Genomic DNA, 24,099 nt, shown 5'->3' with positions numbered 1-24,099 from the left:
CCGGCTTTTCTTCCCTTTTCGTCTGTTTGCCAAATATATAAAGCCCGACGTGCAGGTGAGCTTCACTGCAAGTTCCCGGCTTAGACGCAGGCAGAAATAGTAGGTACCGTAATGGAACTATTGAATATTTCTATTACTCTACCAGATTATGGGGAAAATGCCTTAATTCACGAGGCACTTTATTTCCCCTCTCAATTAGATCTCTGAAACGTCTATTTTTTCCCAACTATTGGCAGGCCTAATAGAAGACGTTACCTCTTCCCACACATCTTTCTTCGTTTTTCCTCCGAGACCATTACAGCCGCTTTGCTGGCTGCTGTTGAGCGTGGCTCGATTAGCAGGAAAAGCGGGTTAGATCTTTAAATAGCAAAAGGGTCAGCTTTTATTTTTGAAGTTGCTGCTTGCAGTAGAACTCCCTTCAGATTTTGCTTACACGCCTTTTTAGGAGCTATTCTGGGAAACAGGTTTTTGCCTTTTTTTTTTTTTTTTTTTTTAAAGGCATTGCCAGTTGCTTCACAGAGCTGAGCCTGGCGGGTGAACTATGAGCTACTTCAGCAGGAAACCCAGAAAAATAAAAAATAGGTCTGGAAAATCTCTCATCTTCTAGTTCGTCCTCGTGTTCCAGAGCAATGTCAGCTCTGTGTTCACCAGGTGTGTTGAGTCCTGCGCGTCACATCCAGCCTGCCCTCTGTAAGCTAACACAGCTTTCCAGCTCTGTACTTGGAAAGCTTTATATCGGTCTTGTGTTCCTCCTGGAAGAAGTTCTTAAAGCAGTCTTGTCTGTTGGTGAGGATTTGCTCTCGGGAAACTGAGATCCGAAGGCGCTTACTCCTAGATCACGGATTCAAATTGCATCTGGCTCGGAGAGACGTGCCTCATGATTTGATTGCTTATTCATAATGACTTGCAGAGGGGGAAAGAGCAGGTGTTTGAGCCTCTTTTGCAGCACTGCCTTTCAGTCTCACTGGTGTATACCTTAGCAGGGAGGTTAACCACTGGTATTTCAGTCGTTTCGGCTTACTCTGGTGCTTTCCAGAGCTCTTCTGACCTGCCTGTTCTCTCCTGTGAAACCAGAGAGCTTCAGCATCCAGGGCTGCTAGGCTGCTGCTTTCAGACTAACCTTATTTATGTATTTCGGCTTGAGCTTTTTTTAGGAGTCTACGTGAAAGATTTTTGCAGATAAGGAACCCGAGATTGAGAAATGGAAACACCTCAGCTGTTACGCTCCTGTACCAGGCTTGAGCTCTGCCTGTAGGCCGTGCTGTCTCCGACATCCCAACCCCAAAACCAAGATAACTCAAAGAGCGGACAGCTGCTGCATTTATCGCTGTATGTGTCTGCAAAACCAGCTGCCAACCATTTGTAGCAGATATTTGTAAAAGATATTTTCTGGGCTGTGGGCTCAGAGCTGGTTTTCAGACGTGCGGTGTTCGTAACGTGCTTGTTGGGATAATTGGTGCTCCTAAACAGCAGCTCCAGCTAGTCTGATTGTTGTAGGATAAAGACTCTTTTCAGGTTGGTTTGTTCTGTTTCAGCTTCCCCCTTCTGGAAGGCTGTGCTGTGAAGACTGATGTACCGACATAGATGGCGCGTTAAATGCATCTGACAGCTGCTGAGGGTTTTTTTCCCTGTTGCCTAGATAAGAGACTGTAAGAAATGTTGTAGGGAAGATCTCGCCATAAAATCACTTAATTTGTGACCCAACAGAGTAGCAAACAGCCTGCCACGTGAAGGTTTTTACTTCTATATAATTAGTCATTACGTTTTCTGATGCTCAGTGCCTGGAAAAACAGTTTACCAGTGTTCATTATTAAAAAAGATTCTTAAAGATTTATGAGATCCTGGTGCCAATGCCAGAAAAATAAACTTGTACATGAAGTTATCAATCACTTTAAATTGACTGCTGTTCTTCTACCTTGGGGAAAGATGGCCAAAGCTGTGTGAAATACGTCGGCTGACGAGCTCTCCATCACATGAGCAAGCTTCTGGTAATGGCTTTAGTGATCCTCATTTTAATTCATCTCAAGCAAAATGTGCATCATAGGGGAAAACTTCCTTCTCCTGCTTGATTTTTTTTTTTTGTATAGATTTAATAACGCACGTTGTTTTGCAAGGTGATGTGAAATCTAGGAAGCTGGGATTATTTCTTTACCATTTAGAGATTTAAAAACTGGCTCTTTATTTAAAGTATTAGCTTTAGGATTAGGAAGGCCTTGCCAGAAGACTAGATTTGCTACCTAGGAGAAAGCAAGGAAAGCAGAAATCGTGAAGCTCAGCTTGGTGGGGTGCAGGTACAAGCTCTTCTCCCCGTGGACCTTGGGTCTGCAGGAGGGACAAGCCCCCGGTGCTGCTGCCTTTCCCTTGGCTGGGGCACCTGCGAGCAGGGGATGCGGTCTCTCTCCTGCACTTGAGGACAGGCAGTGTTCAGAATGGTTGAAAAAAAATTGTTTGATTCTGTCAAATCTGGTTGAAATGGAATGGGATTGCCGCGCTGGCTGTCTGATTTTAGTGCTACTTCCAAGTAGCAGCTGTGGGACATCCTAAAGTCTTGCTGGATCCGTGCTGAGGGTACTTAGTGGAATCGCGAACAGCGGCAGAGACACGCGAAGCCTTCCGATAGGCGGCTTTGAAGATGACAGCAGTGAGGTTGAAGAATGTGGGGCATATTCTGCTTCTGTGCTGCCAATGCTAAAAACTGCCTTGAAGTCATATCTATGTTTATGGGACGAACTGTTCAGCTTTTCAAGTCAAATTTCCCTTTGTTCTCTGGGCAAGTAAACGAGATCGTCATCTAATTCCGTTCTGCACGAAGAGGGGGGAGACAATGTTCAGTCTTTTTTTTTTTTTCTTATGGCACTTAAGTTATCTCAGCCTCCTACACGAGGAGTAAATTCTGATGCCTCTTAGCCATCTCCCGTTTGGAGACCAGCCACGTACAAATGGCTGCACTTTTATCTCCCAGTGCCTATATAATTAAATCTGGCCCTGCAATGGAAGAGAGAGAGGCTGAGAAAGCTCCTGAGCAGGAGCAGGGGCTGATTAATAAGGATTATTAGAGATTGCTGATTGAACGGCAGCAGCTGTGATTGCCATAGCAGGGAGAACGGAGCAAGGTCTCGGTGCTCATCATGGTGTTTGCCACATCTTGACTTCATTTTACTTTTAAAAAAAAGTAAAACGATGTTTTCTCTATGCTATCCTGCATCCCAAAATGAACTGCTACACCATCACCCCTCTGATCCTGTAAGGGGCGTTACTTCTGCCATCCCTGAGCTATCAGCTTTGACTCTTACCGTAGCAGTTCGTGCCTTGAAGATAAGCTTGCGGGTTTTCCTGAGCTCCTCCCCAGAGCTGTGTGCCTGACTGAGAGGCTGACCTGACAGCGATGATTTAGTCTTGTTCTCTGTTTCTCTTTAACAGGCAACTGCTATGTCAGTGGACTGCCTGGGACAGCACGCGGTACTCTCAGGGTGAGTGTGACAGTCCCCGTTAGAAATGTGTGCCAGGCACTTCCCCAAGCCAGATCAGCAACCTTCAGGCTGACCTCAGCTCAAGGGCTGACGAATTGTTTCGGAAAGGTGCGGCTGAGTTCTGTTCGAGGCTTCGTGAAGAGGATCTGGGTCACGTTTCCGATGGGATGCAGAGTTTAAAGCCAGCACCAACAGCAAAATAAAACACTGCTGTGACTTTCCTGATGTGTTTTCCTGAATCTGCTTGTGGGAGGTGGAGCACCCGAAAGTACTGCTTTGGTTCTGCTTGAAATGTGGATTAAGTCATTTGCTCGAGATGAAATTTGCCCCAGAGATCCCCGTGGTGTGCTTGGTCAGAGGAGCCAAGCTCTCTGACCTGTTCCTGTGTCGGCTCAGCGTGGGATGATCCTCACCAAGAGCCAAACATCTCCTGCTGTGGTTTCTCAGGGCTTGTTTCCTACCCTGTGCTCTCCCATTTCCCTTTACCGTTGCCACCCCCACCCACGAGGTGTTAGCAGAGCCGATCTGACAGCGATGTATTCCTGTGCGTGCTAGGCTTTGCCTGCTCTGTCTCTGTACCTTCGATAAGCCAGCTGTGGGACTTCCAGTGGGCCATAAGGGGGACACCAAGGCACCGTGCTGGGTTTGCTGCTGAGGACGCGCGTGGCTCTGCCCTCAGCAGCTCCGGTCACGGAGCCCTTCCACTAACAAGGCTCTGCAGGAGGTGCTGTGAACTCCGAGCTCCTGGCAGGGCTTGGCATTGGGGAGCCGCTTCCAGGGCAAGTCTTGGACTGCTCAGCAGGAGCCTGCCCAGCTGCCACCGTCCTGTGCCCAGTTACCGCACTGGTTTGGATGCTCCTTTCCAATTCAGGCACAGCTTTGGTTGGTCTTGGAGGAAAAGGGTGGCTGGGCACAACTCGGAGGCCTTCTTGCTTCCATGCAAAGCCCTGCGCAAGAGCAGCCCGCTCAGCAGCTGGTTTGGGTCTGACTCGATGCCTGCTCTTATACCTGCACAGCTCCCAGTTTATTTGGGCCAGAAGCGAGCTGAGGGCAGTCTGCTGTTCAGCATCAGGTCCAGCTGCTTTTCAGGCTTCTCCAGCAGCTGCTCAGCATTCGCCTCCTTTCTTTTTAAAGCTGTGGAAGAGCCTCAGAGGCTTCAGCATCTTCAGAGCTGGTAGCCCTGAGGGCTTTGGTTTGGAAAGCTGGCAAAGGTGCTCTCTGTGCTCTTTCTCTTGGGAAAACTCGCAGTGCTGAGAGCAGCTGTGTGCTTGCTGTGTGGCTGACATACGTGGTGCTGATGTGGTTAATTATGTATGGCTCCCTATGTTTTGGTGCTGGTCTTCCATTAGAGCTCAGCTGCCTTACAATTATTTCTGGGTGGTTTATCTTGCTCCGAAAATGAATCACGCTGGAGGGAACGATACCTCACCTAGCTCTGCGGGGAGCCGGCCAGGTCCAGCAGGATGTATGAGCTCAGCTGCAGCATCATGCAAACGTCTCGCTGCTGCAAATAGGGTTAGCTCAAGTCGATAATGCAGCCAGGTCAGCGCAGTGTCGTGTCCACCCATGGTAGCGAGCTGCTGCAACTGAGCTAGCTCCGCACGGCTCTGCTTGTACCGTCTGCAGAACCAAGCCCCCAAACCGTGTGGCGTGAAAACCCTCAGCCGCCTTTGTCAGGGCACCGCTTCCCAGTGCTTCCTTCTGTGTCCCAGTTATCTGGGGCTTTCTCTGGTCTGAGCTGCCCACTGCATTTGCAGATTCTGTCTAATTTCCATGTCTTGATTTTTAATTTTTATTAAATATACTCCTTTTGGAATTATGTGGTCAAACTGAGCGTTCTCAGGAAGGTGTTTTCACAAGGCTCATTAAAAGCTTCCCTTGGTGTTCTGGTCACCAGTCTGTAAGTTCCCTGTGAGCTTGGGGTTTGGAGATAAGGAGCGTGTGATGCAGCCTTTTTGTATCTCTGCCTTGCAGCCGCCGTTTCCTCTACATAGTCAACCTGGATGCCCCGAACGAGGGTCACCGCAAGATCTCCCGACAGAGCAAGTGGGACATCGGGGCGGTGCAGTGGAACCCCCACGACAGCTGCGCCTACTACTTTGCGGCTTCGGTAAGTTCACTCGTTTAAAAGCTGTAGCTCATGCTCTTCCCTGGGCTTTCGTGGGTGAAACTCTGCACTGGGAAGGCTGCGTGGGGCTGGCACGGGCGTGCCTCTGCAGGTCACGTAGCAAGATGAAGGCCTAATTCTGATTTGCTGCCAGCGAGGTGAGGCGCTGGGCTTGGCGGTTCTCAGTTATTGGACGGTAAGTGTTGAACCTAGTTTTGCTTCTTTGTCTTTTGTAAAGCGCCTTGCCAGATAAATCAGGCATCCAGCCGGTCCTTTTCTGGAAGGAAGGGGGATGTTCTGTTTCCGACCTCCATTCTGTTATGAGATCTTCCAGTTATTGAATTTCTTGCTCTGTGCTGTTTTGTTTTTGCCTCCCTGCCTTCCTGGTGGGATGTGGTGCACCAGGCAGTCCGTAAATAGCCCACGTCAATACTGGCTCACCGCTGTAACAACCTGGGCTGGCAGATGGGCAGGCACCAGGTCAGCAAGGAGTTCTTATTTCATGTGTGGAGAAGTAAATCAGCTGGTCTGAAGAAGCAGTAATGCAAACGGTGTTTAAAAAGGGCTGGTCTAGTGGCCATCTGAGACTTGAGCGCAGCCTGTAGCTCTTTACTCAGCCTGTCGTGCTCTGTAGCTCGTTCGTTCACCCAGCGTGCTCAGCTCCTGCCAGCAGCAGCCTGTGCTGCAGCACTGTGGTTGACAGCTACTGGCACTAGCTGGGCACAGACCTTTCTTTTCTTCACAGACATCTTTGCTGTTGCATCCTGAAATAGGTGGGGTGGGCAGGTTTCATCTATTGTTTTGAGAAAACACTTAGTTGAAGATGATTTTCAGGGATTTTTTGTTCCTTTTGCCTCCAGGACTGGCTACTACTGACATTAAAGGTGGCCTGAAGAGGGGACCAGTGGTGCCAGTTACAGCCTTTGCCAGTTTGTTCTCTGACATTCCCTGACCCTCAATCTTTCTCCTCCCAGCTCTGGTGCATGAATGATGTCTTAAAGGTTCCTGCCTGTTCATAGAAGCCTTCAGCAGCCATCCTTCCGTTCAGCTAGTCGTAGGTGGCATCAAACCTCGCTGCTCCTGTTTGTAGATGAAGATGCTAAGATGTAGTTGCTGCTGCACATCAGGCGAGGGGTCCCCAAGATGGGATCAGGCAGGTTTCCCAGTTTGGGTCAGGAACGCCTCCCTGGCAGCTGTCTCCCAGTTAGCTGGCGTTCCGGTGCCGATGCAGCATGGCCCTGCCCGAGGACTGGCATTTAGCCTGTCTTGTTTGGAAGTGGAAAGCGGGCTTGTGCTGTGTGCTCGGGTCTGCCTTCCAGGTCAGGTCTGGATGTGCTTGTGCAGGGCCATGCCTAGGGGGGCGAAGTTATATCGGGAAGGCCAAATTAGCTGGGATTCAGCACTGTAAAGATGCACTTGGCTCCTTTTGGACTCAAGCTGGCTGTTGATCCTCCGTGAATCCTCTGCCGAAGTCATCATATGGAGCCAGCTGATGTGCACCACGCAAGTCTTGTAGACAGTCCCGAGGGTCCTTACCCCTCTGCATCCCCGTTAAGAGGCTTCCATCCTGCTTGCAAAAAGCTTTTCCAATTGACTTCCAATTGACTGGAAGCGGTGCAGGCAGAAGGGGAGCCTGTCCTTGTGCTTGGATAAGGGCTTCTCATTGTTTTGGCTTCTTTCCAGAAGAGCTGAAACACGTCCTCTTGCTGTGCTCGGCCGTGTCAGCCCTCTGGCTCGAGCGCACTTCTGGGGACTCCTGAGCTGTTGTTTAGAAATGCCATTGTTTTCCATGCTAGATCCTCTTGTTACTCTTGTTGTGTGGTCACAAATGCTTGAGCAAGAGGGTGATGAAATCACTGGAAGTTTGTGCTATTTCTTATCATCAGAAGCACTTTTTTGAAAGCGCTTTTATAAAAAGTGCTTCTGGTGGGAGGAGCTGTCGTTCTGCCACACCTGGTGCTACAGGCAGTGCTTTCCACGTGAGATGCCCCACTAAAAGCCTGAGAAACTTCTGGTGATACTTATCTTGTAGCATCGACCTTGGAGTCCTGGACAAATCCTGTTGGGTAATTTCACTCTCCTCTCTTAAGTCTTTCTGTCAGTGAGAAACACGCAAGGAGTTTTCCTTGCCCCAAGCTCTTGCACAGCCCTGCTGTGAGCCTTTAGAGAGATGCCATATATTATTGCTGAGCTGGGAGGAGGCCTTCCATTTCAGGGAAGGCTGGAGTGTTTTATCCGTTTGCAAGTTCAAATTCTTATGAAGCAGCTTTGGGGTAGGAAAAAAAAAGGCCGCAGATTGTAAGATTTGTCTGGTCTCTATTATCTTTATCCTCGTCTGCATGTATGCTTGAAAATGAGGGGCTAGTGAAGATCAAATTTTGAAGAGCTATTATTTTGATTTTTGCAAAACCAACGTGAATTTCCAGCCAGGGCTCAAGACCCACTGTGCTTGGTGCTATTTATGCACCCCAAAAGGCGATTCAGCCTGGGCCAGCTCTAATCTTTCAGGGGCAGGAAGTAAATTTTGGTTGAGGCAGAACGTGAACTTAAAGTACAACAGCCAGTTTCAAATAAGTGTGTGTGTGTGGCTGGGTTTGGGGGAGGATTTATTCCTGGAATGAGTGAAGAAGCCCTAAATAACATTGCCATTGATTCATCTGGTTTGCTCCTGTGGTTTACAGTTAGTGATAAGCACTTAAAGGGTTTTTTTCTGGGCTGGCAACAATGGAAGTACCCTTGAGGAGGTGACCCTGAAGCCGTCAGACTGTGCTGGTCTCATTTTGCAGTGGCCCTGACTATCGCAGAAGGGAATTGAGGGAATGTTGAGGAGGACCAGTGGTGATCCATCATCTCCCTTACTGAGAACTCTGGTTGTGAACACGAACAGACTGGCAGGGTATTCCTGCGGAGAGAATTTGGCTGCCTGCAGTTACAGCTGCTTGTTAGGACATACAAGTTCTGAGAACATCATTTCATGGAAACGTTTTGCAATGTGATTTTTCTCCTGTTCTTGTTTATCTCCGATTTTAAGTGGATGTAATTAGAGCGTAGGCTTTTGAGTCCTTGCAGCCTGTAGGTTCATCTTTGTTCTCCTGCTCTGGGCAAGGACTTTGCTATTCACAGTGGGACTGATTGGTAACAGGTTATTCAAAGGGAAAGGAACCTGGTCCTGGCACATGGCTTCCTGCCCTGCCTTGTTTGCCTGCCATTGTCTTCTTTTTTCTTTTAATTTCAGAGCAACCAGCGAGTTGACCTGTATAAGTGGAAGGAAGGTAACGGGGAAGTTTGCACATCCTTGCAAGGACACACACGTGTGATCAGGTGAGAAACAAGTGGTGCTGTGAACTGTTGGGTGGAAAACAAAGAGCTGTTTCATTGAAGGTGAATGTTTCGGTCCTGATCTTACTCAGGTTCTACTCTGAGCCTGTTTTTACTTGCTGTCTGCCCTTCTGTCTTGCCGTCCCATCTGGAGAAGATGTCAGATGTGAAGTGGCTCCCCCAGAATATCCACATAGCCCTTGATGGCTTTCTTGTCATTGCCTTAGGCTGCTGTCCTTGTAATAAACAGGACCGTCAGCAGGGAAACAGATAGCGGCAGCATGTTTATTAAATTGAATCTCAGCCATGTTTCTGTGGGATAGAGCTGAATTAAAGCAGGTAATCCCAAAGATGAAGTTCACGGTGGGTTAGTGGTGCATAGAAGATATCTGCCTGCAGTTCCAGGGGTGTGCTTTAGTGCTGGGCTGGAAATGCAGGTGAAACAGTGCTTTTTACTCCAGCTCCTGACTATGAAAAGTAATCGCAGCAAATTGAAATGGCAGTTGTTTGGGCTGCCTGGAGGTTCTTTGTGTCCCAGGTGCACCTGGTGAGCCCAACAGGAAGGCATTCCAGAACGAAGGGTTGATGCCAAGAATGTGTGGTAACAGGGAGCTCGCAGTGTGCCTGATCCTGCGCGGGAAAGAGCACGCGCATGTGACAGCTATAAAGCTCAGGGCTAGGGGGATGTTTCACTGGAATTTACCCAGAAGTATTTCATTGCTTCTTGGAATTTACTTAGAGAAATGATTAAGATCTTGTTTTTTACTTAAAAAGTTTCAGTAGATGTCTTGGAGTAGCCATGAATTTGTCAAAGAAATGTACTGGGGGCTTGCTAACTGCTAATTATCGAATAATTGTTGATGCTAACTGCTTTTCTCTGCTTTCCTACTCTGACTTTGCATTTGCAGTGACTTGGATTGGGCGGTGTTTGAGCCAGACCTGCTGGTCACCAGTTCCGTTGACACGTACATCTACATCTGGGACATCAAGTAAGAACTAGCATGTCTCTGCACTTCAGGGAAATCGCTGGGCTCGTTTCCATAATTAGCAGCTTGCAGGGCAAAGCACGCACTGAAGGGTGCTGCTTTTCAGCTTTGCTTACAAAGGGCTCCATCCACTTCCCATGACCTTGAAGGTGGCTTCTGGTCCCTTGCTTTCAAGCCAGTTCAGAGTCAGTGAAGGGAAGCAGGTATAGTTAAGTCACAGTCATACTCCTGAGTGGGGAAAAAATACCTACTGCCTTCTGTCCCTAGCTACTTCAGAGCTTTCCTTGGAAGCTTTTCCTAGAACCCAAGGGTGTTCCTCAAGATTTCTTTTCCCCTTTAGCTGAGTGAGTGAGCACCATTTCATGATCCTGCAGTCATTTTCCTCTAAATTCAGTGACTGTAGCTGACTCTCCCTCAGTGGTGTGAAGACTGGCAGCACTGTTCAGGAACCTTTTCCAATTCATGACTTCCCTGGATTCCTGGTGCTTTCTATCATGAGTAATTTCACAGTAGCAGATCTGTCCAAAACCGCCAACGTTAAAGCCCCACATTTTATACCTGAGAAGCAGGGAGCTGGCACTGGGGCTCCTGGTTCCTCGTGCTGGCTGTACAGCAACTCTTTATGACCCCTGGCAAGTCACTTTGTTCCTCTCTGCCTCCCTTGCTCAGTTATAATAGAAGGATAATTATATAACCCCACTGCACCAGGGTACCCTGAGGCTTGTTTAGCTCCTACGAAGCACTTAGATCCTTGGTTAAATGGTGCTTGAGAACGGCAATATATTATTAATGTGTAATTAAAAGACAGAGAGACAATAACTGCTGGTTGTGTTTTCCTGTGATACTATCTTAGTGCCAAGCAAAAAAAAAAAAAAAAAAGTCTCTGAAGGTTGTGTCAGGAGCCCTGCTTTACTCTGCTGTGCCCTTCCACCATTTTGTGTCTGTGTGTATCACCCATCCAAAAATGCTTGCTTAGTCTCTGACTAACGTCTGCATCCTACATGTACTGACTAGCAAGGTCTGAGTGTCCAAGGGCAGTGAGTTCTGGGGGCTGCTGGCCTCCAGCAAGAGAACATCCTGGTGAAGCCTCTAACGAAGCTCTAGGGAAGTAATCCTGCAGTCAGAGGAGCTGGAAGTTCCCCACTTCATTTTTCCTACAAAATAACTTTCTGAGTAGACAGAAATTCTTGGTGGGAGAGATGCTGTTCATTCCAGAAAATACTTTGCTTTTCAGCTAACCTGAAAAGCTGAAGACGCTATTCCTTGTTTCCACTGGCATTTTTTTCCTGAAGGGGCAGGTGACTTCCTGAGGAGCAATGTCAAGGATTGAATTACTGCCTTGATTCATGTCCTAGCTGCTGCGAGCTGTCGTGGTGCCACACTGGCTTGTACCACCGCAGAAATTGGTCTGTAGAGTCTGTGTAGCTGGGTTTACATCCTGTTAATGTTGTTGTTGTATCCTGGATGTGAAGCCTTTGCTCTGAAGTCACTGCTCCATCTGCCTTGAATCAGGGTCTGCAAAGGCTCGACAAACACATCCATTGCTTTTGTTGATTTTTTTCCACAGCTCTGTTTGTTCCTTTCAGTCCTCCTGGGAAAGGCGGTTTTGTTGCTTCCTTAACAACTTAAGTGAGCCCAGTGTTTCCTCTGCCTGCCCGGTGGCAACATGCCACCCAGCGCACGTGCTTTTCTTCCCTCGCGTCCCCTCCAGATCCATCCTAGGTCCTAAATTTGTTGCTGTATTTTGTGGCAATAATGGCTGCTGTCCTCCAGCTCGTTACTTCTTGATTATTCCATTTAATGTGGCATATCTGAGTTTTAGATTTACAATTTAAGTAAGCAGGAGGCGCGTTAACTCCCAAGAGGCAGCAATCGAATCAGTCCTGGCACAGTGAGGAGCTCTCTGGGGCGGCTGGGCCTGCTGGGCTGTGCCCTGGGTGCTCACATTCCCCACGTTGTATTTCAGAGACACCAGGAAGCCTACGGTCTCGCTCTCTGCAGTCGGTAAGTATGCTGTGTATATGTGATATAGTCATGTTTAATATATAAAGTCAGTGTTGTGCACCCCTGCTGTCGTTCCTTTCTTCCTTCGTGCTCTGAGGCTGAACGTGGCGGAGTACCGAAGTGCCACCGCATGTGATTGTCCCATGCAGCTGCAGCCTGAGAGGCTTTGGTTCACAGCTCCTTTTGGAGGCGCAGAATGCAGAAGGGGTGTGAGTAAGGATGGCGAGGAAGAGTTCCCTTGTGCTGCTGATTTTTAGGAGAGGGTGAATAGTAACAAAATGAGCTTCTGGGCTCCTTTGCCTGCCAGCCAGCCAGCTGGAGTTGTGGGCTCATGGCATAGAAATGGGAGGAAAAAAGAGTTCACTGGGGTGGGTCAAAATGTGGAGTGAGAAGACTGGTAAAACGAAGGGGCTGGGGCCTTCAGCAGGCTCCCTGCTGGATGAGTTAGCCACAGGTTCTTGTCTCAGCAATTAGTGAGCCTCCCCTAAGCTGTTTCTTGTGTTGCTTCTCAAAGTCTCCCACAACTTACCTGCCTTGTAGCAGGTGCCCCAGCTGCAGCTCCAGCCCTTGGAGGCTCCCAGGCTGTGCCTGGACTGGCCGTCCCGAACATTGTGGGCACTTGTGCCTTCTGGATGTGAACAGCTTCCACCCTGCTTAACCACCCTGCCACGCTGCTTGTCCTCTGCGTGCTGCTTGTCTGCGATGTCTCCGTGTCCTGTTGTGTTCGGCTGAATCAGCTGAGAACCTCAGCTGCGCTCCAGGCAGTGGTGGTGACTGCCGACTGCCCAGCCCGCCCCCCTTGAGGGGCTGGGAGCTTTCCCAGGCTGTGTTGTGCTTCCCTGGAGCACCTTCAGCGTGCTGGGAGCTGCAGCGATGACATGAAAACCCTTTCTGTGGGCTGCACCTGCTCTGGAAAGGCGCTTGTCATGGCTGTTGGCAGCGCTGCCTGTATCACCGCCTGCCGGCAGGTGCTGCGTGTCAGTCCCGACCGGTTCGTGCTGGAGGAGGGTGAAGTGCAGATGAGGAGCAAAACATGTCCTTTTCCTGAGTCACTGTTCCCAGCACTGCAGCAGTCCTCATAGCACGCGTCTCGTGTTCTGCCGCTCAGTTAGCTCTGTAGGCTGCACATCTGCAGCCTCTCCTTCCCTCCCAGCTGGTAAGCCTCTCCACCACAGTGCTACAAAAACCTTACAGAATTGGAGAGAAGCAGCAAAAGCCTTACAGAATTGGAGACGCAGCGTTCTGTTCTGGTGCCTGGGGTGAGGTTCCACAGGTCAGCTGAGCCAGCCCAATAGCCAGCTCCCCAGAGAGTCTCCCTCCTCCCATGCCTGGTTCTGTTTCGTGCTGGTCCAGACGTTTGTGTACCCTTCAGTGAGTGGATCAGCTCCATCAACACAGCCTGTTTGCAGCCCTTTTCCCCCAGGCTAGCTTTTTGCCAGACTGGGAGGGTGAACCTGTTCCCCGTGCAGCAGGAGGTAGGTAACGAAGGCATAGCAGCAGGCTGTGAGATCTATTTAGCTTTCTCATGAACCTCACCTTTTTGATAGCGTAAAATGTTTTGAAAATACTTGCAGAGTAAGGATGAACAGAACACACGTTTCTCTTCCAATGTCTGAACAGTCCACACTGACCGAAGCCTAATTCTGTTTCGTATCAGAAACAAGCAGCCCACGTCTGGGTTAGGCCCTTGATTGAGTCCCTCGTGATACCTGGACCACCCAGTTTCTGTACAATGCCACTGATATCTTTGACTTTTGGTGTATTTTGACAGTTTCTGAGGTGGGCCTTTTGATCCACTTGGTGTGCTTACCTGCAGCTGGCCAGCCTCGTGGTCCACCTGCACCATAGTCTTCTCCCACACCTCTATGGTAATAACAGATGAAGGACACTGTTGTCCTGTATTGCATCAGACAGCACAGAGGGTGTTGAGGAAACGAATCCATCTGTGGGCACTGGGAAGCAGCTTGAATGAAAACAGAAGGGATTTGGGAGGGGGGCGATGAACCTGCAGTTCTTGTATGGAAGAAGTTTGTTCCATCTGAGCTAATGGACACAGATATTTTAATCCAGTGCAACCTGTGGCACAACAGCACACAACTGGAACACGCTTTGAGGTCTTCAGAGGACAAATATTAAGCTGAGAAATCAGGATTTACTCACTTTCAGCCAGCCTTCATGCTGGCTACTGGGATATTTTTCCTCTGAAGGACTTTCTTGTGCTAAGAGCATCCCTAAGGACAGGTGAGGAGTGTGCTGTGCCACTTGTTAATTGCTTGTTTTGACCTGCTCTGTTTGTGCTGCAGCTGGAGCTTCCCAGGTCAAATGGAACAAGAAGAATGCCAACTGTTTAGCAACAAGCCACGATGGAGATGTCCGAATATGGGACAAAAGGGTGAGTTGAGGGTCTCCTGAGCCACCTGTGCATATTCCCACCTCCCTGATGCAGATGTCCCTCTGGTCACAGATAAATACCAAGAAAAAAAATACTGCTTTATCCCCAATCTCTTTTGTGGGCTGATCTAGGGAAAACTTAGAGGGAAACCGGAGATACTTTGGAGCCCAGGAGACTGAAGAGTGTGTGTAGATAACCACCTTCCCCAGAAACTCTGCCCATTTACGCTTTGCTGCTGATCTCAGAGTACTTAACTGTTTTACTGAGCATAAAAGTGTGGTGCTGGGTTGCACTCGGTGGCTGTGGAGTTTGCCACACCTTTCACAGCTCTTTTCCTTCAACTGCTTCTGCTGAGCTAATGCCTTTCCCTGGGAGGAGGGTGTTCTACCTCTTGCCCTTGTTGAAGTGTCTCTTTTTATGCCAAAGAACTAGACCAAATTTCAGAAGTCCCGTGCTGAGAATGAAAATGTCTCCTTCCAGAAACCCAGCACTGCAGTGGAATACTTAGCAGCTCATCTCTCGAAAATCCACGGCCTGGATTGGCATCCTGACAATGAATACACGCTGGCCACTTCCAGCCAGGACAACTCTGTGCGGGTAAGTGCTGCTTCTGGGACTCCTGCCTGGGAGGTGTCAGGGTGGAGGAGCACATCCCTGCTGCTGCTTTGAGAAGTGCTTGCCGCTGGCAAGATCTGAGTCCTTATTTTTTGGTTTCTGGCAGCCTGTGTGCATTGAGCCAGGGACACGCTTATGGAATAGGCACAGAAGTCACTGCAGGATGGGTGCACATATGCTTGCCTTAGTTTAACGTGGCTGCGGTGATTTGGGCAGTACTGAAGCTGAAAAAAATGCCTCTGCCTGTCACTTGCCAGAAGAGCCTTCTACCCAAAATGTGGTGTTGCCAGCCTCAAGCTGATCACAGCAGCTTGGTGTGAGATGTGCTCCAGCCCCCGGGGTTCCCAAACTCACGTCAGCTTGGGTTATCGGCATGCCTACAAGCATTGCTATGCAGAGCCTTTCACTTGGGGAGGTGGGGGAGGAATAGTGTGCTTGGTACGTCAGCCAAATGGAATCCATTCACATTTAGCTAAGCTCCGAGGTGAATGCAATTGATGTGTATTCTAGCAAAGCAAAAGGTTAGGTTCTTCATTACGAAATTAGCAGTAACAGCAGGGCGGGCCTGCCTCCAGTCTGGACTGGCACATTGGCTAGGAGCCTGCGGGGTACCTTGTAGCTCTGAAAGCCCAAGCAGGCTGCCTGTCTCCCTGCTCTAATTACTCCAGCTCTGATCACTGTGAGCGTGACCCCAAGTCGCTCGTTGTCTAAGAGCTGCTGCCAGATGCTGATAGCTTGATATTCATCCTTTGGGGCCATCTCTGCTGTTAATGGATGGGGTTACTAATGATGCTGTGGGCACCCTGGCATGTTTCTCACTCTGTTCTGTCTGCAAGCCACATGGAAAGCTGCAGCTTAAAAGTATGGCCAGCTGACCCGTGCCTTTGCTTGTCTTTCTGTTGTTGTTTTTTTTTTTGAAGTTCTGGGATTACCGTCAGCCTCGGAAATACCTCAATATCCTTCCCTGCCAAGTTCCCGTCTGGAAGGCAAGATACACGGTGAGTGAGAAATGCCCACCAGCCCCACTTGTGCTGTGAGAGCGAATGCATGAAGGCCCATTAAATAAAGAGCTGCTGAAGGGCTTCTCAACGCCTCTTCTGCAGGTTAAGTTGATTTTAAAATCCCTCATGGTGCTTAAAAGGCCAAGAAAAGCAACATCTGCAGTGGAGGTACCTGGGAGAAGGAATTGCTGGCGGTGTGAGATCCCCAGTCTTTGGCATCATCCTCCTGGGGATAAAACCCAGGTGTGGGTGGTTGGCTCTGGGAGCAAGGAGGCTCAGAAAGCAGCTGCTGCTCTCGCTGTCCTGTTTCTGCATTCAAGTCCAGCACTGGTACCTGCAGCACAGAGCAGTGCAGCAGTCTTTTGCCCTCTCTGAGGGCTTCCCCTGCTCCCAGGATCTTTAAGTGTGCCACAGTGGGCTCTTACAGCATGTCAGATCCAAGAGCTGTTGCCTTATACAGCAAGCAGCCAGTTGTATGAAGCTAAGACTCTTACCATCAGTTATATTTGTTCTCTTCCCTGGACACCTGGATATGTCCTGAAGTCAGTGCTGTGCCCTGAGGCTTTGGTCCCCTTTCCCCATCCCCTGGTGGGGCTGTGGGAGTGGGTTACAGCGTGCCTGTGGGCGTCGTGGCCCTGAGCAGCTGCCAGGGCTCGGTCCCTAGGAGGCAGTTATTGCAGTTCTTGGCAAACTGCAGTAAGGATCCCATGTGAAAAGTCAGTGGTGAAACCTCTGCGGCCTCACAGCTGAGAAGTCAGGGAGAAGCAGAAAGAAATGGCAAATCTTAAGGGGGCTGCGGTTAATATCTCTGAGCTTATTATATCTTTTCCCTTGTAAAATGCTGGTTTTGCACAACAGCCTCTTGCCTTCCAACCTCTCCTGATTTAGGCCTGTTTCTGTTTAGTGCTGAGTTCCTTTAAAACCAATTTGTTCTTGTTAATGGCAAAAAGAAAGAATTACAGGGCATGCTGACAGCATGGGAGCCTAACTCCCCGAGGTTAACCAGGAGGGTGTTTCTCTCTCAAGCCTTTCAGCAACGGGCTGGTGACAGTGATGGTCCCCCAGCTCCGGCGAGAGAACAGTCTGCTTCTCTGGAATGTCTTTGACTTGAACACGCCTGTGCATACTTTCGTGGGGCACGATGACGTGGTGCTGGAGTTTCAGTGGAGGAAACAGAAAGAAGGTGAGTTCAGGGCCAGATGTGTCTCCCACGGGCTGCTGCCATTGTCTTTCTGTGGGTGCAGAGGCCAGGCTGCTGGCTGCGATGCTCATGCCGTCACCTTTTGACTCCTGCCTTTCCTTGAAGCAGCTCCTACTTGCCTTCCAGCCCCTGCCTGCCATCTCCCCCAAGTCACAGCTGTTCTGTACTTATTTTATGGCAGTGGCCACAGAAGTATTTCCCTGTTGTTTCCAAGCTAACGAAGCAAACCCACTGAACGCCGAGTGGGTCAACGGTGACTCTTAATTGCTTCCTCTCCCCTGCAAGTCTGTTTTAAATGGATCTTTCAGAAGAAGTTGTACAAACTATTAGATGGGTGTACAGTGCAGGGACCCTCCCCCTGCTCAGAGCTGCAGGCAGCCAGTTAACCCCTCACATCGCTGCCCGGATCACAGCCTCCAGTGTATCCCAGCCCCAGAACTGGTGCACCCAGCACTCGCCTTATCTGTGGTGTGCTGGCAGTGGCAGGGGAAGGAGAGCGTGGGATGGGGAGGCTGCTGTCAGAGTTGAATCCTGACTAAATTTTCCAGTGTAGGCAGCTAAATATAGGAAATTCCATATTAGAGGTTGGATAATGACACAGAGCACAGCTTTGTTTCCAGAACCTCAGCTGCCATCGACAGAACGAGCACGTCTGGCTTTGGTGCTGCTTTGCAGCGCTGTGTAAAAGCGCACAGATGATGGGAGAGTCCAGATCAGCAAGGATGCTGGCTCAAAGTTGAGCCAGGAGTTGGTTTCTTCTCTGCACTGTGAGTGAATGGGACTCCTGTGCTGGTTCTCCGGGATGTTCAGTACTGTAAACTCCTGCCCTTGGAGCCTGTGCACCCACCAGGTGCAGTCTAAGACAGCTTGTCTGTGAACAATCGAGCAGACCTGAACCACAGTTGTGCTCTTAGCTGAGTTCGTAGATACATATCCAAGGCTTGAAGTCATCCTCATCTCAAGCAACATTAATCAATCACGCAAGCATTCCTAGTCTGCTTCAGTGCAGGCAACCAAGATAGCTCAGCTCTCCTTCCACACAATCTTTTGTGCTGAATTTAGACAGCCCCCGTGCCTCAGTAGAGGGGCGTAGGAAGCAGCTGTGCAGTAGCAAATTCTTAAACACAGCAGCTGTTTGACAAGGGAAACCTAAACTGTATCACAAGGCCTAAACGTGGACATAAATAAGTCTGGATACCTTTATCTGCTGATAGATAGTATGTGGCTAGATGTATTTTGTTACAACTTGAACTTGTCTCGGCATTATCTGAGTCTTTCAGAAGGAAAAGGAGGAAGGATAGAACCAGCTGCTGTAGCTTAGAAATGTTTCGAAAACATCTGCATCGAGATATTTTAGTTCATCACCTGTTTCAACTTTGCAGTTCTCGTAAAAATAAATCCATTTCTCAACTACGTTATTTCTTCTGGTTAAATAAGCGTTGTTGTTGATCTTGTTCATTCCTAGTTCGAAAACTGGTATCACATTCATTATATTCTGTCTGTAAATTATGCCCTGTTTTGAGGTGTGGTAACTGGTGCAGGAGGGATGAAGGCTGATGAGCCTGGGTCAGTTCAAGGCAGGATAGGACTCATGAGTTCTGGCTTTGTTTAGTGCCTTATCCATAGAATCCTCCCTGCTGGCTTCCTTGTGTCTGTTTACACTAAAAGCAGTGCTGCGATGGGCTCTGCTTTCAGCTGGGTCTATAAGTTTCTGTCCTTTTTAGGTTCTAAAGACTACCAGCTGGTTACGTGGTCCCGTGATCAGACTTTGCGGATGTGGCGGATTGACTCTCAGCTGCAGAGGGTACGTAAACACTTGCACTCTTAAACCGGAGGCAGTTTTCTTACAGGCTGTATTCACCTCCCTTTCCTTGCACTCCCGGTCACTCCTCTGGTGTCCAAGAGCTGCAGATGCAGAGCAGCCAGCTGCCACTTTACTTCCCCCTGTAGCTCCAGCCCAGGTGTGGCCAGAAACATCCCCAGGCAGACCTGTGCTGAGGTCTCTGTTTGTGCCAAGGCACTTTGTCATCTAACAGTAAGCATACAAGATATTTGAGGAAGGTGGAGATCAGTTACTACCTGTGTTGCCTCTGAAGATGCTGCCTCCACGGCTGCCAGACGAGGCTCTTTTCATGGCATTCTAGGTATCAGGTAAATGTAGGGATCGTGCCTTTTGCTTCCTCTCGTGTTTCCATTGCCTCTTAGCCTGGTGCAGGCAGTGTGAGTCCTGTTGTTCTGCTGCCTGGCAGCAGTTGCAGAGTGCTGATGCAATTACTAGGACAGCTCTGCTGAATCAGACCAGAGGTTCACATGGCCATGATGGCCCATATTGCTCCCTCTGTCTCATCTTCAGCTGTGGATGTCTTGGAAGAGGATAAGAAAGAGGCAAGTATGGAGTGACATTTCTCACATGCCCTCCCAGGCTCCTGTAGTTCACAGCTTAAGAGGCTTACCAAGCCTGGCTATCTTTGTATCTAACAGAGCTCAATGGACTCCACTTCCCTTGATTTGTTCTGTCTTTTCTTGGACCTGTGTACATTTCTGTCATCCTAAACATCCCATGATGAGGAGTTTCACGGCTTTTCTGTATGTTGTGTGGAAAAACAGCTCTTTTCATGAGTTTATTTGCTACCTGGTAGTTTTGTTTGAAACGTACTAGCTCTTATATTAAAGAAATGAGCAGCCAATCTTACACCATCTTGTCTGTGCTACTAACCTCCATCATATCCCTCCTCAGCTGCCTCCTTTGTCAGGTCAAAAGGTCTTGATTTCTGTCATCCCCTGTACAAGAATTTTGATCATACTTTTGCTTTCACAACCCTTTTTCAGTTCTACTATATCCTTTTTGGGATGGGGATCAGAACTTGTTCTTAGCAAAGAATTCTCAATACTCTATGTTTTTAAATTGCTGGGCATAATTCCATGAAAACATCAGCTTAGTCTGGCCTCTGTTTTGTTCCCTCAGCTTGAATTTGCCATTTTTTGCCTGTATGCATTACTTTATATTTATCTGAACTGAGGTTCATCTTCCAATTTAATACAGTTACTTCTGTAAGGTCCTTCTGTGACTGTTGCCAGTCACTTACGTTACTACCATGAATAACTTGGTGGCATCAGCAAACCTGGTCATGTCGCTATTCACCTCCTATTCTAGGTCTTTAATGAATATGTTGAGAAGCATGTGTCCCAGCACAGATCCTGCAGGAGTCCTGCAGGTCTGTAACAAACCTTTTCTGTGAAAAGTGACCCTTTACTCCTACATGATATATTTGTGAATATTTTATTTCTGTCCTGTCTTTGAATCGATTGTTTGTCTCTTCCCTTGTTGGCCCCTGCTCCCCTCTTGTTCTTGGTCTTTATCAAACTACACATATGATGCCATGTTGCTGGTGACCAATGTTGTAATTTGCTATATCATAACCTTATCCTTTCTTCTCTGTGTTTCTTCTCTTCATCTTCCCTTCTTTTCTTGTGCTGAACTTTAAAATACAAGTTTTCATGGTCTCTTTCTGGTACAGGACTTGGAGCACTGGGGCCTGTGGTATTTTTATTTACCTGGGCCTCCAAATCCTACTGGAGTGTAAATATCAAAAGCAGGAAGCATACTACTATCATATCTGATCTAAAAAATTAAATTACTTTTGACACACACACATTAATTTGAGGACTTAAAGGCATTCACCTGTAGTTTAAAGTAAAACCTCTGTTACTTAGACTGGCCATGTCAGTTAAGTGGCTTTTGTAAGTGAGTAGGAGGTTTGGCCAGGCTGTCTGAGGTGACAAAGGGGCGGATGCTGGAAAGGGGAAAATAACGTGTCTTGTCACAGTAACAATGCCAAGGTCTTAAAGCCATGACTGTTGAGTGGACAAACCTACCTTGGAAATCCAGAAATGAGTGGTTTAGTGGTGTTTCTTTCCATGGTTTGGTTTCCATTGTGCAGCATGTGAGTCTGCTTGTTCTTTTCAGTTGTGTGCTAACGATATCCTGGATGGAGTTGATGACCTCGTCGATGGGATTTCTCTTCTGTCGGAGCCAGACAAGACCCTTCATCCCCAGGACTCTGAGCCCCAACATAACTCTGGGCATGGGGATGAGGAAGGTGAGGCAAGTGATGGGTTGTGGAACTCTAAACACGAGCTCTATTTGCGTTGGGAAGATGATGCATCATGGCATAAGAAAGTAACACCATAGGCAAAGCAAAAACTGGTCTTGTTTCAAAGATCAACGGATTCCCAGTTTGGGAGGAGGAAAGCCACGAGGGGTTTCTCAGGTTTGTCCTACCAAATTTTTCTCCTCTAACACAATGATGTCATTCTAGCTGTAAAACAGGTCTCTTCCTTGTCACTACTGGCATTTAATTGCATTGTCTTTAGGTCTTAGCTGTGACTTCCTGACAAGAATAACATAATCAGAAAGTCAGTTCAGCTTCTTAAGAATATGTTTTGTTTTAAGCTGAGAGATGAGCCCCACAGAAAAGGGAAGGCACTCTGACACGAACTGCTTACCTGGTATCGAAACCCTTCTGCTAGTCGCTATGTGAACTGGTCTGAGGACATGGATGTGTTGCAGATGTCTTCTCCCAACCACCGAAGTAGTATGGAGAGAGCTGCTGTGTCTTTTTTCACGTGTTGAGGAGAGGTGGCTTAAGGCTGGCAGAGTGGAGGGGGAGGGCTGGCGTCTCTAACCTGTGAGCACCAGAAAGGTGGATGGGAACGGGCTTAGCAGTAAGTATTGATTTGGTTTTATGGAAGAGAAGGCAAACAAAGGCAGGAATGTAAAGGAGGGTTTGTGTGGTTTAGAATCTGGCCGGGTTAAACATTCATGGGTGATAGTGTTTGAAGAGGTTAGAATAGAACAGAAGAGGTTGCATCAGCCGAGACCCAAGGTGATGATGTGCACACGAAAAAGTCCTCTAAAGAGGTTTCTACATCTAATACTGAGGAATAAGAATTGGGTGCTCCCATGGCTTTGTGTCAGCTTGGGTTTAAATTCAGTTCTCTTCTGTAGTGTGGCACAGTGCTACAATGGATCCCCATGTGGCAAGTTTACAGACAAGCAATTTGTTTCTCCTTTTGGCTTGCCAACAAATTGGAGAGAAGGTGAGGTGGTCTAATGACTGTCCACTGAATAAAGGAGGTGGTCTGAGTCCCTTTGGGAAGGTAGCTCTTCCTAACTGGAAGTTTCCTGCCCAGTGAAGTTCCTCTGTAAACTCTCCTGTGTGGCAGCAGAACAAGTTTCTAAAAGTTGCCAGCACCTCTACCTACATGAGAGTGTTATAATACGATAGCAAGTACCCTGGCTACCTGTGCTCACCGCGAGCAGTACTGCATGGGGAAGCACAGCCTCTCTTGCTCTAGCGGGGAGCATTGAGAAGGGTTCTTGTTTTTGTCTGCCTGACATCTTTTTTCCAAAGGAGAGTGTCTTTCACTGTCCTTGACAACATCACATTCATATGTCCTACGTGGTTTCTTTGTGCATCTGGTTTTGGTTCAGGCTGGTAAGGTTTCCTTTGCGGCCAAAGGAAATAAGAATGGCTTTCTGTAGCAGGGCGGATTTTGCTGAAAATAGCATGACTTCAGGATCGATGCGCAAGCAAGTCCCTAGGTAGGAATTTCAGTTCTTTCTAGCCTAAAAGCTATTGTGGACTGTTGATTTCGGCAGCAAAGTCTCTGTGTTACGTTAGTAAAGCACTTTGGGGGATCTTTGAAGAGAACAGGGCTCTGCAGATAAATCAGAAAGCCCCCCAGCTGAGTCATCAGTATACATCTGTCCTCACTGGTTGTTGCCTATAAAAGATCTTTAGGAATCTAGACAAATATGTGGGTTTCTGCGGATTAGAAGCTAATTGGAAGGGAATGGGGATAGAAGACAAAGGGAAGGCAGTGCCCATTTTAGGAATCTCAGAGGTGGCTTTTCAGTAAGCTATGTGGCGTCTTAAGTTAGAAATAATTATCTTCCCTCAGAGCCACTGATCTTCCTTTAATCCTTTTTCCAGCTCCCTGTTGTGAAGTATATCTAAGCACTAATAAAATCACAAATAGGAATGAGTAGCTAAGCGTCCTACCTATCCAAATTCAGCAACCAACTGGGCAGCAATAAAGCCAGATATATTTGTCCCAGTAGCAAAGTCAGTGGCTTTCAGGCAAAACGTGGTAAAGGATAGCTTTCTGCATTTCTCGTCTTTTTTTTTTCTCCTTAAGAGTAGTCTGTGCAACATCAAGGGTGAAAATGACAGCTGGGTAAACGGGACTTGCCTTGTGTCCTTGGGAACCATCATCAAAAGATATATTTGGCCTTCTTAGGAAAGGTTGCCACACGAAACCCCCTCCAGCAGGAGCTGCCCCTGTCCTAATGAGGTATGTCGCAAGGGTCAAGGCAAGAGCCAGGCACAACAACAGGCAGAGACAAGTTCTTCTGAAACACAGTCCACTTGGCTATTTTAACCCTAATTTCTTGTGTCCTGCAGTGCTTGCCTGGCTCTTTAAATCTGTCCTGTGTTTGAGGGGTTATTGTCCTCCTGAAAAAACATTGACAGTGGAACTGGACAGTTAGATCCAGCATTTAAATGAGTCTTGAAGAATTACTCACTAGAGTGCTTTGCAACATTAAATGCACACTGCTGCATCAAATGAATTAAACCTCTCTTAGGGCCAGAAATACCCTCTCCTCTCTCCCAAAGCCTTATTCATCAGATTGCTTTGGACACATTCCCTGAAAGCCACGAGCAGTGGGGTGTGAATCCCAAAGACCAGAGCTCCTCCTGGAGACTGCTTTGGCAGCAGTTCTTTCCCGCTGGACCAAGAGGCTCCACTTCAGCTGTATGTGACTGTGGCAGTACTGTGTGGGGAGGAGAAGGTGTCTCAGATGAGTAGAGACCAGACCATTTAGGGCTGTACAAAATACAGATGGCTTCTGTAACTTTCCTCGGAAACCAGTGTGCAGACAGGTTTGGTGTTTTTTTTAAGAGCAAGTATCTGAAGCCTGCCTCTAAACAACAGCTGAGA

General features: G+C 48.1%; 1 protein-coding gene across 6 annotated transcripts in view; it reads left to right on the top strand.

Moving 5' to 3' along the window:
* Window positions 1-24,099, top strand: part of WDR59 (WD repeat domain 59) — a 48,440-nt gene that overhangs the window by 557 nt on the left and 23,784 nt on the right. For 2 of the 6 annotated variants that reach the window (XM_040570861.1, XM_040570856.1), the window contains exons 2-12: window positions 3,421-3,470; window positions 5,445-5,580; window positions 8,813-8,898; window positions 9,804-9,884; window positions 11,848-11,885; window positions 14,189-14,277; window positions 14,758-14,874; window positions 15,813-15,890; window positions 16,920-17,076; window positions 18,819-18,898; window positions 21,062-21,194. In XM_040570861.1, the coding sequence (XP_040426795.1) occupies window positions 3,421-3,470; window positions 5,445-5,580; window positions 8,813-8,898; window positions 9,804-9,884; window positions 11,848-11,885; window positions 14,189-14,277; window positions 14,758-14,874; window positions 15,813-15,890; window positions 16,920-17,076; window positions 18,819-18,898; window positions 21,062-21,194 (1,045 nt within the window). Of the gene's footprint in view, window positions 1-498; window positions 652-1,148; window positions 1,330-1,535; window positions 1,989-3,420; window positions 3,471-5,444; window positions 5,581-8,812; window positions 8,899-9,803; window positions 9,885-11,847; window positions 11,886-14,188; window positions 14,278-14,757; window positions 14,875-15,812; window positions 15,891-16,919; window positions 17,077-18,818; window positions 18,899-21,061; window positions 21,195-24,099 lie in introns of those variants that run through there. The other 4 variants (XM_040570857.1, XM_040570858.1, XM_040570860.1 and 1 more) reach the window with 4 other exon arrangements.

Source organism: Cygnus olor, chromosome 12, assembly GCF_009769625.2.
Source record: "Cygnus olor isolate bCygOlo1 chromosome 12, bCygOlo1.pri.v2, whole genome shotgun sequence".
In the NCBI taxonomy this organism is placed as follows: Eukaryota; Metazoa; Chordata; class Aves; order Anseriformes; family Anatidae; genus Cygnus; species Cygnus olor.
This window is presented reverse-complemented; position numbering and strand designations above follow the sequence as displayed.